Source organism: Hyperoodon ampullatus (genome assembly GCF_949752795.1).
Source record: "Hyperoodon ampullatus genome assembly, chromosome: 1".
Lineage (NCBI taxonomy): Eukaryota > Metazoa > Chordata > Mammalia > Artiodactyla > Ziphiidae > Hyperoodon > Hyperoodon ampullatus.
This window is the reverse complement of record NC_136914.1, coordinates 124,735,852-124,753,090: the sequence shown is the minus strand read 5'-3', so window position 1 is coordinate 124,753,090 and position 17,239 is coordinate 124,735,852. Positions and strand designations below refer to the sequence as shown.

Below are 17,239 nucleotides of genomic sequence, written 5' to 3'. Positions count from 1 at the left end.
GGTGTCCTTATAAGAAGAGGAGATTAGGACACAGACACACACAAAGGGACGACCATGTGAGGACACGGGGAGGAGGTGGCCATCTGCAAGGCAAGGAGAGCGCCCTCAGGAGGAACCCCTGCCCTCAGGCTGTGGCCTCCAGGATGTGAGAGAATGAGCGTCTGCCGTATGGGCCGCCTGCACACCGTGGTGATTGGTCACGTAGCCACATCCAGGCAGAGCTTCCTGACGAGGCAGGAAGACAACACCCAGAAACCGGGGGCCCACCGGGCACCCCAACACCTCTTGTATGGTAACAATGGGGCCCCAGGCACCAAGCCCTGAAGCCTCCCCCAGCGGCCAAGGTCAATGGGGACAGGTGCTGGCTTTGGGGTTCAGGTGGAGAATGCTCACACTGCCATCCCCAGCCAAGGATGAGGCAGCTGGTGGGCCCTGGTGCCCCACCCTTTCCATGTGGACAGGAGCTGGGGGTGACTGGGCCTTGCCTTCCATGTGCCCTGCCAGGCCTGCCCCCCCCATCCCTGAGCCCAGGCAGCTCGAAGGGCAGCAGAGAGAGGAGGGTGGGTCAGGGCCCCCACTCCTGCTTGCATCGCCCCAGACTGGCTGCACCCCTGCTCCTCGCCACGTGGCCTCACCAGGTGGCCTCTTCACATGGTTCTCTGTCAGCTCCACCTGCCCTGGGGTGGGCATGGGGGGTTGGGGAGGAGCTCCAGGGCTCCACACCACCCCTCGTGGCTTCCCTGCCCCCTGTCCACATGTCCATCCACAGTCCCCAAGTCGCCCTCGTCTGGGCGTGCTGTTTCCTCCTGGGCCCAGATAAGGAGCCCGGATGACCGCAGGAGTGGACACTGCCAGCCTTTCCTGCCATTGGGGACAGTCTGGGCCAGGCAGGGTGCAGGGGGCAGCCTGGCTGGGCCTCAGGAAGTGGGAACCCTCTGGGCCCTCCTGGCACAGGGGCTGGGAATGGGGCCTGCTGCACCCAGCGGTGACACCAGAGACCCCAGGCACACAGGGCAGGCACCCCAGTGGCAACTCACACCTGTCTGCGCTTGACCCGAGTCCCATCCCGGCTCCCACAGGCAGGGGTGGGGTGAGGCGGGGATGGCCTCACTCCAGCCAGGCCTCGTGTCTGCCCAGTGCCCACCACGAAGGCCGTCCCCGTTACTGTGCGTGGAAAGGCACTTTAAGGGGGTGAATGAGGGGCAGGAGGGGGACAAACAGAGGGGATGACTGGCTGAGAGGCTGACGGCAGTCTGGCCCAGCATGGCTTCTGGCCGCCCAGGCTCACAGTCAGCACAGGTCCAGTCGCGAGGCAGCAGTGGCCCTCATGGGGCAGGGACCCCCAGGTACCACACGGGGCTCGAGAAGGGGCCTGGTCGGGCCCAGTAGTCCACAGCACGAACCCGGTAGGAGCCGGAGACAACAGCCGTGTCTGAGGACACAAAGGTACGTGCCTGCTCTTGAAGCTGAATCCCTCTGATCCCCCCAAACTCCAGGTGCTGGAAAGCCCTGGACCCCTCCCCACAGGGACTGTGCTGAGGCAGCAGGCACACCTGGGCTGAACACGAAGAGGTTAAAGGTCGAAGGCTTCCTGCTGATGGGCAGGTACACCACACCCTCCGGGGAGAACTGGATCTCATAGGTCCACAGGCACCTGGGGAAGGTCAGGCAGGACCAGGGCTGGGGTCCAGGGGGGCTGGCAGGCAGGGGGCGCCCAGAGCCCTACTCCCCTCCAGCCCCCTTCCTGGCCCCTCCCCGGGGCCCAGGACACTCTTCCTGCAATGACAAAGGGCCACACTGGCTGAGAGGAAGGGTCTGGAGCACACGTGCCAGGGGCAAATGGTCTGTGTAGGTGCCCCCACCCTACATCACAGAGGTACAAAGTCATGGGCCATTTGTGCCAACAGTGGGGGCAGCTGTATGGGCGGCAGAGAGCACAGTCCGCGTTGGGTGGCCAAAGGGCCACAGAGAGTGGCCACATGGGCGCTACAGCCCGGAGGACCTGGGGACCAAGGGCGCGTGGGTGGGGGCAGGGGTAGGGGTGGTGACGGCACTCACGCACTTGGAGCCCACACGCTCATCGGACCAGACCAAAAGCAGCTGCCCATGGGTCAAGGGGAGAGCACGGAGCCGGGTCACCTGGGGGAGTGAGGCACCAAGACTGGTTGGGGGCGGGGGCGACCGGGGTGCCGGCAGGGAAGGGAACTGCCACTTGCCTGCCCCGGCGGCTCCTCCGGGCGCGCGCACACGTGCACCAGCCAGAGCGAGGGCAGAGGAAGCTCAGGGCGCAGTGTCAGGCGGCCGCTACTGGGAAAAGGGAGCGGCATCATGGCCACCGGGTCCTGGGGACAGAGTCAGGGGCTCAGGGCCCTCGGACCTCGGGAGCCGCCCCGCCCCTTACCCCACGTTCCCCGCGGACCTCGGCTGCGCGCATGTGCCGGAACTGCTCAGCAGAGGGGTAGACGGGCCTGCCCAGGCGCCGCCACTCGCCGTAGGGGCTGCAGAGCCAGTTGTCCATGTAGAGCTGGACAAAGACGACCTCTGCGGAGCGGGATGCTGGGGCCGGGTCTCGCCTCCTCCAGGCCCCGCCCCGCCAGAGCTACCCCCACCGCAGGGGCTGGAGCACCCTCTCTGGGAGCCCTGCTTACCCGGGCCCGGGGGCACCCCGTGCAGGCTTAGAGTCAAGGGTACGCTGCGGTTGGCGTGGGCGCGGGTGTCGTCGCTCGCGTAGACCAGCACCGTGGCGCGCCAGGCGTTGGCGGGGCCAGTGGGGTGGTGGGTGCTGGCCAGGACGCCCACCGTGTGGTTGCTGTCCAGCACCGTCCCGTCCCGCGACACCTCAGCCCAGAGCTGCTCACCGTCTACGGGTGTTAGAGGGGTCACCACGCGGAGTCGTCGCCCCTCGACCCTCCCAGGGCCCGGCTTCCCACCATTTGCCCTCCTCCACTGGAGGTCCCCGGCCACACCACAACCTCTGTGGCCCACTGAGCTGGGGAAGGGTGGGGAGGGACAAGAAACATGCTCCCGGCTCCCCAGCAGGGCAAATCCTTCCGCGGGCCTTGGCAAAAGCTACTCCTGGCCTAGAACGACATCCCCGTCCAACTGAGGCCTCGTCCTGGCCCCGCCCTCGCAGGAAGTGACAAGGAACCCGGCACGCGGCTCACCCAGCAGGGCCAGCAGGGCCATCGCTGTGAGCACCGGCTTGCGCAGCAGCTGCACGTGCGGCGGGCGCGTGTCGTTGATCTGGAAGCGCGCGGTGAGCGTGCGCTGAGAGAAGGGGTGCGGGTGGTAACTCAGGAAGGCGTTGTCGTTGCTTAGGAGCGCGTAGCGGACGGAGGAGCTGGTGTTGGCCACCAGCAGGTTCTGGTGCTGTGCGATGACCTGCGGGCATCAGGGTGGCTGGGAACACGACCGCGGGGGCCGCCTGCCCGCCCCTCCCACCCCGGAGAAACGCCTCCCCCGGGGGCGGGCCTGGCGGTGGGCCCACCTTCACGACCATGGCAGCGTAGGTCACATCGGCCCTCCAGGGCTGCGGCAGGGACCAGCCCACCAGCGGGTCGGCCTCGTCGTTGTAAACGGGGGTGTCCGCGAACTTCGGGAAGAGCCGCTGTATCTGCCGCACGACCGCCGCCTCCTGCTCCAGAATGTAGATGGAGCTGCCCGCGCCCTGCGCAAAGGCCCCGCCTGAGCAACCCCCGAGACCGCCGCAGAGGGGCAGCGGGGCTGCAGGCAGCAGGCGGGGATTCTGGGGTTGCCGCGTGCGGGGGACCCCCGCGTAGGCGCTGGGTTGGGGGCGGGTACGGACGGAAGGGCGGGGATCCCGGGCTGGACCTTCTTGTGGAGGGCGATGTAGTCCAGCCTCACGCCCACCTCCCCGGTGAAGAAGTTGGTGCCGTTGTGGCAGTGCCCCAGGAGGCCCCAGCAGAGCGGGGAGCGCGGCAGCGGGTGGAAGGAGTCTCCGGGGCCGCCCAGGCGCAGAGCCGAGCTGGCGGCTCGCAGACCCTCGGAGCAGGCGTCGTAGTAGTTCAAGAAGCCTGGGCGGGAGGGACACTGAGTCCACACCCCCGCGCCGGAGGGGCGGCTGCCACCCCCTCTCAGATCCGCAGGACCCCAGGAGGCCGGCCTGCCCACCTTGCAAGGTCATGGACACGTTGTCAAAGTCATGGTGGTCCGGCTCATTCCACGTCTCAAAATTCCACTTGGAAACGTGCTTGAGGCCGTACCTACCTGCAGAGGGTCTCTACTGTGGCGAGAGGGCCCCTCCCCTGGGGCAGGGTCATGGGCTCATGGGGACCCCCAGGGAGGGGCAACCATGGTGGTGGGTTTGGATGTGACCGGAGTGTCTGATTCCCTATGAGTTGCCCCCCTCCCCCATCAGGAGGCCCTGGTTCAGTGGGTTCATGATGAGAAGACCAGGAGGTGGCCTGGATGGGTGTGGGAGGAGAGCCTGCCCAGGAGTGTCCACCCTGTCCCCGCAGGGCATGCGCCCAGCCCACCGATGTATCTCCTGGCCAGGAGGGAGACCAGGTTCTTCCACTCGAACACCTGCTGCTTGTCCTCAAAGTCAGTGAAGCGTCCGGAGGGGCTTCCCATCAGCTCAAAGCCTGCAGCACATGAGAGTGGCTGTCCCACTGCTCACCTGCCTGTCTCCACCAGGCCGCACTGGGGTAGGCCCTGAGTGGGCAACCAGGAGGACCCAGAAGGGCCAGGCCAAGGGGAGGGGGTGGGGCCAGCAGTACAAGGGCGAGGCTGGCGGCTTACCTGGGAAGAGCTGATTCTCCCTGAGAAGGTCCAGGTACCGGTCCAGGTGGGTGAAGTTGTAGCTCAGGCCCTGCCTGGCTGACCCCCTGTAGAAGGACACTCAATGTCAGGATGGGGGAAGGTGGGCCTGGGACTGGAACTGTGGCCGCATTCAAGCAGCTAAGAAACCTGCAAGGTGCCATGCAGGACTAGGCTCCAGACTCAACTGGCCCCTCTCCTCAGAAAACATAACTATGTAAGCCTATTAGTCACTCACAGCCTAGTATGAACTAGGGTGTCTGTACCGAAATCCCACTCTCAAGCCTTCAGGGGCTCAGAATAGCCTGTGGGAGAGGGCAGGCAGGTCTTTTGGGAAAGGTACAACAGGATGGAGGGGGGAAGAATAGGCATCCTAAAGACAGCTGACAGTGAAGCGGGAGGCTGTGGGATGAGCCTGGCAGGGCCCTGTGGTGCCATATCCTGCTTCCCTGCACCTCCTGGAGGCCAGGGCCCCAGACTTGGCTCAACACTACCCCTGCCCCCCTTCCACACTCTGAGAGGCAATGTGGACAGGCAGAGAGGGAGAAGGGCAGCCTCCTCGCCCTGCACTCATCCCTGAGGTAGAAATGAACTCATGATAATCAAGCAGCAGAAAAGCAGCTAGTGGGCCTGGGGCAGAAGAAGGGTGTGGGTTGTGAGAGATGCAGTCACACGAGGCCTTGTCACAACCGTGAGGATGGAATCCTGACTCAGGATGGGACCCAGGGTGACATGGGGAGTCCTCTCAGGGATTGAAGCAGAGCAGTACCATGACTTTTTTTGTTTATGTGTTTGTAAGACAATTTTTTTAGAACAGTTTTGGATTCACAGCAAAATTGAGATGGAGGTACTGAGATTTCCCATTTACCCCCAGCCACGCTCCCTCCCCACATGCACAGCCTCCCCCATGATCAACATCCCAGAGTGGGACTTCTATTACAACTGATGGACCTACACTGACATCATAGTCACCCCAAATCCACAGTCCACATTAGGGCTCACCTGGTGATGTACATTCTATGGGTTTGGAAAAATGTATAATGGCATGTATCTACCACTGTAGTATCACACAAAGTATTTTTACTGCCCTAAAAATCCTCTATGCCTCACCTCTTTATCCTCCCCCCACCCCAAACCCCTGACGTGTTTACTGTCTCCATAGTTTTGCCTTTGCCGTGTTTTGAAAGGATCCCTTCATCGGCCCATTGGAGCCAGAGTGGGAGCTGGAAGACGGTTCCCCGGGGGAGGTATGGTACCCGGACTGGGTGGTGTCGGTGCAGCAGCAAGGGGGAGCTGGAGCGGATGGATTTAGGAGGCAGAGGGGCCAGCGTCCACTGCCGGACTGGAGGGGAGCTGGGAAGGGGGAGGTTCTGCACAACCGTGGATTTCGCTTGAGCACCTGGGGGTGCGTGCAGTTGGCAGAGGCACGCGGGGGAGTAAGATGGGTCTCGAATGCGCTGGCGTGGAGGTGGTGCACCTGGGGTCGGGGGCTGGGTGAGGAAACTGGTGCTCAGCCTTCAGGCCAAGGCAAGGAGGGCGAGGCGGGCGGAGTAGAGCACCGAGCCTGGGGCTGATGCGGCAGCCTGGGGTGGCCCAGACGGGTGGGCCGGCAGAGGGTCTGAGGGCTTCCCCTGAGGGCACGCCTGGTCCATCCACAGATCTGAGGGGGAGGGCGGACACGTTCCAGAGGGCGTGCAGCTGCGCCCTCTAGTGGCAGCCAGGTGCGTCCCGCCTTGCGGCGGCGGCGAGGGAGGGGCGACGAGGGATCAAGGTGGAATCTGGCCCTGAACCGCTCTGGGTCTAAGTCTCCCAGTCAGTCCCACGCAAGTCTGGCCAGCACAGCGCTGTCCCCCTGAGGGACAGCGAGGGTCTGGACAAGTCAGCACCTCCCTTCCGGGCCTCTGCCCCATTCGTCACTGCACAAGGTCAAGGCCGAGCCACCACGCAGACAGGGTGCCTCCAGCTCTCACCAGGCCAAGCTGCGTCTTCCCACCTCCGGAGCCCAAACCCACAGCACGTGCACAGAGGGGGTCCGCCCCTCCCCCCTCCAAAGGTCACCACCGGTAGCAAAGAAAAAAAAAACTTAAGCGCTCGGGTAAAAATTAAATGGCGTGGCAGCGGACGGGTTCCAAAGTCCCACAGATGGGGGTGGGGGAGCAGGCGTGGGTGATGGGCGACGCCTGTACAGTGGAGGCCTGGGGACGGGTGCCAGGCTTTCTCTGCAGATCCTGGCAGCGCTGGGCCGACTTGGGGTGGGAGCACATCAGGCCTCAGGTAAATGCTGTTCCGGCGCTCAGTGTCCTGGGCCAGCAGGGTGTCACCAGGGGAGCCCCAGCCGCAGAGACGATCTCAGCCTGTCACTCTGAGTGGACTTGAGTGTCCGCTGACCCATCCAGCGTCGGCACCCAGAAATGCCCTAGGAGTCAGTAACCTGCCCACCGGGGACCAGAAAACCCAACCTTGGGGTGATCCCAGGCCAAGAAACCCCAGGGAGCAGTCCTCGGGCCCCACTGTCGGTGCCTAGGTCTCCATCCGTCTCAGCCTCCGTTGGGAGGGGAATTTGAGAGATCAAAGCTAGTGAGGGGGCTGAGCCAGAAGGTGTAGTGCGCAGCCCACCCCTGCACTCCCCCTGCAGAGGCCTGGTCACAGACACAGTCCAGCCCGAGAGCCTCTCCATCCTCCAGCCACGCAGGGGGCCGAACCTGGGCGCGAGGCACAGGCAGCGTCGCCTCCGGCTCCTGGCCCGGCACTTGCAGCCGAGGCTACACAACGACTTTATTCACTGCATGCCGGCGGCTGTCAGGAACGCCTGCACCAGGAACGCCCCCCCCCCCCCCCCCGCCCATCCCTGGGCCTGAGCGCGTGCGCCGCGAGGACCCAGCAGCACCCAGGACTGGTGAGTGCTCGGGTGCGCGGGGCGGGGCCCCAGGCTTCGCGTGCTCGGGCGTGGAATCTGGGGAACACAGGGTGGGGATCGGGCCGGGTGCAGATGGGGCCGCGCTTGCTCGTCTGGCAAGGGGAGGGACGCACCCGTGGGAGGGGGCGCAGGGCGGATGGAAATGTGCTGGGTGGGGCCCGGGCCGCGCGTGCTTGGCTTGGGGGGCGCACCCGTGGGAGGAGGCGCAGAGCGGGGGTGCATGTGGAAATGCACGGGGTGGGAACCCGGGGCGCGCGTGGTCGGCAGGGATGGCGGGGCTCGGGGCTGGGGTGGGGAAATACATGGGGCGGGGCGAGAGTGCTCAGAGGGGGAGACACAGACCCGCCGCTGTGGGAACCGGCAGCCACAGTCAGGGTCCGGGGCTGTGAAGGTGCTGGCCGGGGAGGCAGGAGAGTCGCTCTTCTGGAACTGGGAGCGCTGGGGTCTGGTTCTGGGGGCCCTGGAGATGAGAACGGGCTTGCAGCCCAGCCTCTTTTCACTTGTGGGGATACATGGCTCCTTTCCAAATAAGTGTACTCAGTGTCTTAAAATGGTGATTTAAAGACCAATATTAAAATAACAACCATGTGGCACAGGACTGGGCAGGAGGCAAGATGAGGGCGGTTCCAGCAGGTGGAGGTGCTGGAGACCCCACGCCCCATGCTGGTTAACCCGCGCCAGGGTCCTGCTGCCCCCCTGCCCCAGTGGAGGAGTCTGCAGTGGGCCCACTGAGGTGAAGGGGGACAGTGGGCCTCGGCCAGCAAGGCCCCAGGACCCAAGACGCTCGCCTGTGTGCCTGGTCAGATGGCAGCATGAAGACCACAGTCCTCAAAGCACAGAGAGACAGGTGGGGTGGGGGGGCGCTTAGACCCCGGGGTCCTGCAGTTCTCTTTCAGTTGTATCTCTTCACCTGCTTAGACACCCAGCCTGGGCAGGGGCTGGGGGAGTAGAGGCCCAGTCCCTGCCACCAAGGCAGCCAAGGCCAGGCCCCTGTGGTGCAGCTGGACAAGGGAAATGGGTGCTGCAGCGCTGAGAACAGCCCCTCCCTGAAATATCAATATCTCCACCTGCCTAAAACCCCACCACAGGTGCTCCAAACCTAGGCGGCCCCCGAAAACCCTGTCCCCACCTTCTGAGAGGGGGAGGGGCTGCCGCCCCCATTCACCCCTCCCCTCCCCGACGGTGGGCCCAGCCGCCACCTCTGCCCACACGTGTCATGCAGGGAGTTCCCACACTGCCGCTCTGCCGGTAGCTGGGCTGGAAGACAGCGTGTTATGACCCCTCGGTGGCCCCTCCACTCCAGCCCTGAGAGGAGTCTTATCTGCCCCTGAACTGCTGTGACTTGTCCCGCCGGCCCTCTGGGCGGTGGCTCCTGTAAACCACATCCTTGGGCAAACAGCACCCCCCAGGACTGAGTGGGTACTGCGCAGGACTCGGCGGGAAGGGGCCGTTCCGGGAGGCCCCAGGCTCTGCCCTGGGTGGTTGGGTTCAGACTCCGGAGGGCAGGGCGAGATCTTGGGGCCCAACACAGACTCTTCAAGAACAAGGAATCAGATCTGGAGATGGACGCGGCATCGCAGTGGGGCCTCGGCCCTGACCACTCCTCCCCCTTGATGCAGGTGTGCAGAGACCCTCCCACTCTCTGGCTATCCCCCCAGCCACCCTGGGGTTCCACTCCCACCTCTACCCCCAAATGGGGCCTCTGGTCTTTCCCATCCAGGCCACGGATGTGGCAGAGCTTTCAGGGAGGCTCTGGAGGGAGGTCCCAAAGTGAGGCTGAATGTGGGAGGTGCCTGGATGGAGCTCGCCCCGCCCTCCTGCCCTGGGCTTTGGGAGACAGCAGGCCCAGGCCACCTCAGCCTTGCAGTCCTGTCAAAGGGACCCCTCGCAGCCTCTCAGGTCTCCCCTCCAGGATGGAGAACACTCGGGGCTGTGGTGTTCTTTCCCCACGTTGCCCCTCAGGCACCCACTTGTTCATTTTAAAGATGGGAGAACTGAGGTTCTGAGTAATTTTAAAAACAGCAGCGCACTCTTAGTTAACTGTATGTGGGACACGAGGGTAGTCGTCTAAAGGGACCGTTTACCTTAACACCGGCCCTGTGAGGCAGGTCCCACTGGCCCTGGAGGAGTGGATGGAGGTGTGGCGAGGCCAGGCGGCCACCTACCGCACCGGGCCAGCACCTGGCTGGGATCCAGGTGGTGGGGCTCCAGGGGACAGAACCAGGACCCCTGTCCCTGCAGCAGGAAGGGCACACCTGTGCTAATTGTATCTCGATGCCTGGCAGCCCTCCAGTCCTTGGCCACCACCCCCCGCAGCGGCCTTGTGCCTGCTTTCCACACAAGGACACGGAGCAGAAGCCAACATGTGGCTACTCTGGGCCCAGCTGGCTCCTGCGCGGACCAGACCCATCTCCTGGCAGACAGGATGTCCAGGGATGGGGCTCGGAGACCAGCCCCTCCCTCGGACCCCCATCCTTACCCACATTCCAGGGTCCTGCGAGCTGTGCACTGGGCCCCAGAGCCGAGGGGTAGCACGCTGCCTGTTCCCCACCCCCTCCCCCAACACAACTGGCCAGGCTCCTGAGCTTTCTGCCTCCCCCAGGGGCCCAGAGTCCAAGCTTCCCGCTCCAGCCACTCAATGCCCCAGCCCACCTGTCCCGCACCTGGAGCCCTGCTCCTGGGAGGCTGGAAGCTTGTAAGAGTCCCACACAATTGTAATTATCTATGAGCCTCCGATTACAGTACAACTCCCCCGTATTAGCCGCTCAGGTAATGCTCATCTGGGGGAACCTATGACTCAGCAATCTTTGGAGTAAATGATTTAACTGCAAGCCCAGCACAGCCGAGCAGTCAGATGCTAAGCACAGAGCGCTGCCCACCGGTCAGTGCCAGGCCAGCTCTGTGCCTGAGCACACCACCTGCATGCCCACCTGCCAGAGGCCCCAGGGACAGACAAGCTAGGCCCGCACTATCTGCCAAGCCCGTGAGGGGCCCCCTCAGGTAAGAGTCCCCCTGGGACCCTGCGGCAGGGCAGCGAGGGCTCTAGACAACTCGGCCACAGCAGAGGCCAGCTCCCTGGATGGAGCGGAGGGGCAGGACACCGTGAGTGGAAAAGCCCAATTCCAGTGTTTCTTCTGTGGACTCCCCATTGTTTAAACAGTCACTCAGTCAACACACCTGGACCTCGGGGGCTGGCTGAGCTCAAGGTGTCCAGGGACCCCTGTGTGGTGAGGTCTTCAAAGGAAAGAAACAGCTCCCCTAGCATCCCCCAAAGGACAGGCCTGCCACTCGAGCCCGGGGGGCAGCGTCCGCCTGCCCACACCTCACACCAGGCCAGGACGAGCGCCCGTCCTCCACACCCGGGGACACCCCAGGCCCCGCATCCCCGGCCAGTGCACACACAGCGCCAGGGTGACCAGGCTCTGAGGAAGCAGAGACCATCTGCTTCATGTCACCATGAGGGGGACAGCAAGACCTGAAGTCCCGGCAGACCTCAGCACAGCTGTGAACGGGACGCCCTGGCACTCGCTGAGCACAGAGGCAAGGTCAGCCTGGGCTGGGTGGCAGGCTGCCCTCTGGACAGCAGGGACGGTTGGCACGTGTGTTCCGCGGTGCGCCTGTGCAGCCTGAAACACCAGCCAAAACCCAGAAGCGTTAACACGCACTGGGAAAGGGGCCTGCTGTCCCAGAACATCCTGCAGGCGATGGACACCAGTCACCCCCGCTCCCCTCCCAGCCGGCCCCTCAAAGCACGTTCCAGGAATTCTGCCGCAAGGACCGGGCAGTGGCAGGCGCTGCTGCAGCACAGATTTGGGGTCCTGGCATCTGCAAGGCTCTTCCTGCCAGCAGGGGGGCAGTGCAGAGGTGATGGAGGGACGACCAGAGGGGACTATGGTGGTCTGGACGGCAGAGCAGAGGGGCCTCTGGCGTGGACAGAGAGCAGCGGAGCTTGTTCTGGCCACGCGAGTCTGGGTCTCCGTGACGCCCTCTGACTCTAACACGTCTTGCCACCCCAGCAATGACACCCACTTCTGCCCACTTTGCAGGTTTTCTCGGGGGGTGGGCTGGTGCCCCAAGATGGAAGTGTCCCCTGAGTGCACACAGCAGGGCAGGGGGCTGGTGCTGGTTCGCCGGCGGCCCCCCGCACCCCCGGGCCTGCGAGAGGTTCTGAAGGCCCGGCTGCGGCGGAGCTGTGCGTGCAGCGTGCAGGGGGCCTGGGCGCTGCTGCAGGACCTGCTCCCCGCAACGCGCTGGCTCCGCCAGTACCAGCCTCGGGAGGACCTGGCAGGTGACGTCGTATCTGGGCTGGTCATCGGCATCATCCTGGTCCCTCAGGCCATCGCCTACTCACTGCTGGCCGGGCTGCAGCCCATCTACAGCCTCTACACGTCCTTCTTTGCGAACCTCATCTACTTCCTCATGGGCACCTCACGCCACGTCTCCGTGGGTATCTTCAGCCTGCTCTGCCTCATGGTGGGCCAGGTGGTGGACCGCGAGCTCCTGCTGGCCGGCTTCGACCCCGCCCAGGACGGCCCGGGTCCCGGGGCCAACCACAGCGCCCTCAACGCCTCGGCCACCATGCTGGCGCTTGGGCTACAGGACTGCAGCCGGGACTGCTACGCCATCCGCGTGGCCACTGCCCTCACGCTGCTGGCCGGGATTTACCAGGTGAGGAGCTGGGCCTGGGCCTAGACAGGCTGGCTCAGCCACTCAGAGCAGCCCCTTCAGGTACTGGTCGCCCCTCTGCAAGGGCCAAGCCCGGGGGAGACAGGAGGTCAGGGCAGTGGCTTAACCCGCAAGGAGAGGAGAGAACAGGGCATAGGCAGAAGTGAGTGCGTGACAGTACCCCAGGTCGGGGCACAAGAGGGGCTGAGGGTGCCCGGGGTGGGGAGCCTGCCTGGCCAGCTGCAGAGTGTGGCCTCGGGCCCAAATGTGCCCCCACCTGGTCTGCACATCCTCCCCAGCTTCCTGTCCCAAGTGGGATCCTGGGAACTGCCTGCCCGCCTGCCTTCCCATTGCCCCCCTGCACCCAGCCCTCCCTGGACCAGGACTGTCCACCCCAATGTCGCCCCCTCCCAAGGGCCACCTCAGGTCCTTCCCCTCAGCTCCAGGTCCCCCGGGAGGGGGGCGGTGCTGTGGACAGGGCAGAGAAAGGAGCTGCCTTCCGATGCCCAGAGCCCGCGTGTGTGAGACCACGGTGAGTGTCGTGGCCACAGCGTGCACTCCGGCGTCTGCTGTGCCTATGCACGCACACACATGTGCAGGCAGCCGCGGACGGGGTCCACGTGGGAAATAAGCAATGCGAGGGAGGGAGGTCCGGCTCTGTGCTGTGCCCGCACCCTGCAGCCCTGACCACGCTCTGTCTGCAGGTCCTCATGGGCGTCCTCGGGCTGGGCTTCGTGTCCGCCTACCTCTCGCAGCCGCTGCTGGACGGCTTCGCCATGGGGGCCTCAGTGACCATCCTGACCTCCCAGCTCCGACACCTGCTGGGTGTGCGGGTCCCGCGGCACCAGGGGCCGGGCCTGGTGGTCAGCACATGGCTGAGCCTGCTGCGCAGTGCCGGGCAGGCCAACCTGTGCGACGTGCTCACCAGTGCCGCATGCCTGGCCGTGCTGCTGGCGGCCAAGGAGCTCTCGGACCGCTACCGGCACCACTTGAAGGTGCCGCTGCCTGCAGAACTGCTGGTCATCGGGGCGGCCACGCTCGTGTCCCACTTCGGGCAGTTCCACGAACGCTTCGGCTCCAGCGTGGCTGGCGACATCCCCACTGGCTTCATGGCCCCACATGTGCCAGACCTGGCGCTAGTGGGGCACGTGGCGCTGGACGCCGTGTCCCTGGCCCTCGTGGGCTCCGCCTTCTCCATCTCGCTGGCAGAGATGTTCGCCCGCAGCCATGGCTACTCTGTGCGCGCCAACCAGGAGCTGCTGGCTGTGGGCTGCTGCAATGTGCTGCCTGCCTTCTTCCACTGTTTTGCCACCAGCGCTGCCCTGGCCAAGAGCCTGGTGAAGACAGCCACCGGCTGCCGCACGCAGCTGTCCAGCGCGGTCAGCGCCGCTGTGGTGCTGCTGGTGGTGCTGGCACTAGCGCCCCTGTTCCGGGACCTGCAGCGGAGCGTGCTGGCCTGCATCATCATCGTCAGCCTGCGTGGGGCCCTGCGCAAGGTGCGGGACGTCCCGCGGCTATGGCGGCTCAGCCCTGCCGATGCTCTGGTCTGGGTGGCCACGGCGGCCACCTGCGTGCTGGTCAGCACCGAGGCCGGGCTCCTGGCCGGCATTCTCCTCTCACTGCTCAGCCTGGCCGGCCGCACACGGCACCCACGCGCTGCCCTGCTCGCCCGTGCCGGGGATTCCACCTTCTACGGGGACCCAGCAGAATTTGAGGGCCTGGTCCCCGAGCCTGGTGTGCAGGTGTTCCGCTTCATGGGGCCCCTCTACTACGCCAATAAGGACTTCTTCCTGCGGTCACTCTACAGCCTCACCGGGCTGAACGCGGGGTATGCAGCCACCAGGAGGAAGGAGCGGGGCCCGGGGGTGGGGGCTGGCGAGGGAGAGCCTGTCGAAGGCAGGGACCTGGGTCCCGGGAGCAGCACAGCTGCGCTGGTGCCCTCGGCAACCTGCTTCCACGCAGTGGTCATTGACTGTGCCCCGCTGCTGTTCCTGGATGCTGCCGGCCTGGCCACGCTGCAGGACCTGCGCCGAGACTACGGGGCCTTGGGCATCACCCTGCTCCTGGCCTGCTGCAGCCCCTCGGTAAGGGACACCCTGAGGAGAGGCGGCTTCCTCGGGGCGGACCAGGGGGACGCGGCCGAGGAGGGGCAGCTGTTCCCCAGCGTGCACTGTGCCGTGCAGGCGGCCCGAGCCCGCTGCCAGGAGCTGGTAGCCGCCAACTACACCCTCTAACAGAGCCGGCACCTGCCGCCAGCCTCCATTCCCACCATCCATCACTGCAATCTTGCTGTCGCCTGGTGCCTCCAATCTAGAGGGCCCAGGGAACCCCAAATGGGATGAAGGGTGGCAGTGAACACACACAAGGACCCAGACACTTGAGAACCCTCAACTGCACCTTGGAGACAAACACTGCCTCGGTGCCAACTTGGGCCCAGTGCTGTGCATCTGTGGTCTGTGGAGCCGGTCTGACAGTCAGTGTCCTGTCTTACTTGAACAAGGACCCTGAGGCAGTCACGTGGCCTCCAAGGTGCCAAAAGGACGTTGGTCCCTTGGCCCGCTAGCCCCCCGCCCCCCAAGTGAGAGCTAGCAGCTCTGGCCAGGGGTGTGAGAGTCTCTGTGTCTAGGAAACCCCGCAATGCACACACCCAAGTGTCTCTTACACCCTGTGCCTCAGCCCCCACAGGGGCTGGCAGGGCCAAAGGCAGATGTGACCAACACGACCTCAGCCCGGCCCCTGGCATGGCATCCCCACAGTCTGAGCACAGAGCGAGGGTGCCCACTCGCCGTTGCAGGGTCCAGCTGTGCCCGATCCAGGGGCTGCCCCAGCACCCACAGCGCCTGTGCCGCCAGGAGGGTGCCCTCCATTCTCCCCTGCCCCCAGGATGCTTGGCCGAGAAGCACAGCGGCAATGGCTTCTTGGAGCAGGAGTCCCCCACCCCGTGACCCCGCCATGGCCCGGTACTGCACAGTCCTCCACACCCAGACGCCACTTCCTCTTAGTCTCCGTCTGCATCTCCATACACTGGGCTCTGCCCAGCTGCCCCCAGGCTGCCCATCCCCTCCATCACCCACCTGGCCGTGATGAGGTCCAGCAGCCAGTGGGTCCGAACCTGTTCGATGCCACCATGAGGGACGGCACCCACGTAGGCCAGGTTGAGCTGCTGGTCCCAGCTGAGGTCATACCGGTCAGCCTGGCTGTGCGGCAGTGGGGGACTGGGCACAAAACAAGGGGGAGCGGAGGCATTAGTCCCCTTGATGGGGCCAGCGGAGGGGCCTCAGCACAGGCCCCACACCTACAAACTCAGGGCAAGGACCGGGGCGTGTCTGCTGATGAATTTTACTGTCCCTGAGGTAATAAACCGCCCCCTAGTGCCAGGACTGTGATGAAGTCTCAGGTTTATGGGGGTCGGGGGCTCCCAGAGAGATCACATTCCCACCCTGCTCCCTGCCCAACCGGCCGGGAGATATCAGCTCCAAGCCTGACAGAGGCAATCGGGGACACCAGGGACGGGGACAGGTCCCACTGCAGGGACGTCGAACATTCTGGGGTTGCCCCCTCGAGGGGGTCCCGGTCTGCGCCAAAGAGTAGTGTCCTGGGCCACAGCCCCTCCTGCAGCCTGGGCTGCCGCGGTTGGCCACCAGGCTCTTCAGCCTCTGGGGGGTGACCAGACACACTCAGGACCTGGCCCCAGGCCCCCACCACACGGGGCAGCCGCTCAGCTATAAAACCTCCGCAGCACCGGAAACATCGCATAGAGCCAGCGGACAGAGAGGAGATCCCCACTCTGAGGCTGGACCCGAAAGGAAGGAGGGAGCCGCGGCCCTCCTCACTTCGGAGCGCCTACTGCAGGTCTCTCCAGGTGCGACACGGGGGTCCCGGAGGCCCGGGGCGGGGTGCGCGGCCGCGGTTTGGGAAGAGCGCGCAGCGAGCAGGGGCGTGCTGGGCCGCTCCGACCTCAGTGTCCCCCGCGGAGCGCTCACCAGAAGCCGGTGCTCCTCCAGAAGGGCTGCAGGGGACGCAGCGCGCTGGCCGCGTCCACGCGCACCAGGTGCGGAGCCTCGGCGGCCGCAAGGGACACGACCAGGAGCGCGAGCAGCGCGGCGCGGGGGCGAGGTGGGCGCATGGCGGGGGCGCGGGGGACGCAAGCCCCGGGCACGGGAGCACCCCAATCACGGGAGACCCAACCGACCCTCCGCGCTCCGGGAGCCGAGGTCCGCGCCCCGCCCGCCGGTTCCGCCTCCGGGTCGCGCGCCACGTGACCGCCGGCACGGGGCGGGGCCTCAGCAGGACCGGGCTGGGCGGGGGTCTGGCGGGCAGCGGGAGGTGGGCGTGGCCGGAGCGGTGGGCGTGGAGCGGGGCTGTGGGAGGGGCGTGGCCGGGAGGGGAAAGCAGGAGGCGTGGGCGGGGTCTGGCGGGAGGTGGCCGTGGAGGCAGGCCCGGGGCGGTGGGTGTGGGGCTGGGTGGCGGGGCGGGGGGCTCCCGCAGCCCCGGAATCTGGAGCGCTTCTCAAGACAGTGGGCTCTGCCCAGCTGCCCTCAGGCTGCCATCCCCCCGCCCCAATCTGGAGCCCCTTCCCGGCAGTTTGCTCCCTTCCGTTCCCTCCCGCGCCGAGCAGACTGCGGGGACTGGGCGGCACTCGGAAAGCGCGCGGCCTTCAGCCGCTCTTATGAAATCCGTCGTCTGTTAATGCTTCGGAAGGTCGGCTCGCGGGCCGGCAAGTATCCTAACGCGCGGGCCAGGCGGCTGCTCAGTGGAAGGTGGTCAGAAGTGGGACACATTTGGAAGGTGGACTGGTGGCTCTTAGGAATTTGGCTGGAGCAGCGTGCGGATGTGACGTTTTCTGAGAGGAGGGCTGTTGTAAAGCAACGGGGGTGG

General features: G+C 65.3%; 2 protein-coding genes across 2 annotated transcripts; one reads left to right on the top strand and one right to left on the bottom strand.

The window, feature by feature from the left end:
* Positions 1-1,325: 1,325 nt before the first annotated feature.
* IDUA (alpha-L-iduronidase) lies at positions 1,326-16,490 on the bottom strand (the record flags this gene model as incomplete). Its single annotated transcript, XM_079704917.1, has 14 exons — positions 16,345-16,490; positions 15,436-15,576; positions 4,762-4,847; positions 4,497-4,604; positions 4,132-4,227; positions 3,832-4,034; positions 3,488-3,667; positions 3,165-3,381; positions 2,649-2,861; positions 2,420-2,541; positions 2,217-2,342; positions 2,063-2,139; positions 1,554-1,654; positions 1,326-1,432 (listed from the first exon to the last, which is right to left on the bottom strand). Exons 1-14 carry the CDS (start codon positions 16,485-16,487, stop codon positions 1,326-1,328), a joined length of 1,920 nt encoding a protein of 639 aa, XP_079561043.1. The 5' UTR covers positions 16,488-16,490.
* On the top strand, positions 11,774-14,595 carry SLC26A1 (solute carrier family 26 member 1; the record flags this gene model as incomplete). The annotated part of the gene is made up of 2 exons (XM_079704907.1): positions 11,774-12,364; positions 13,066-14,595. The coding sequence occupies 2 exons, from the start codon at positions 11,774-11,776 to the stop codon at positions 14,593-14,595; spliced, it is 2,121 nt and encodes a 706-aa protein (XP_079561033.1).
* Positions 16,491-17,239: the final 749 nt, after the last annotated feature.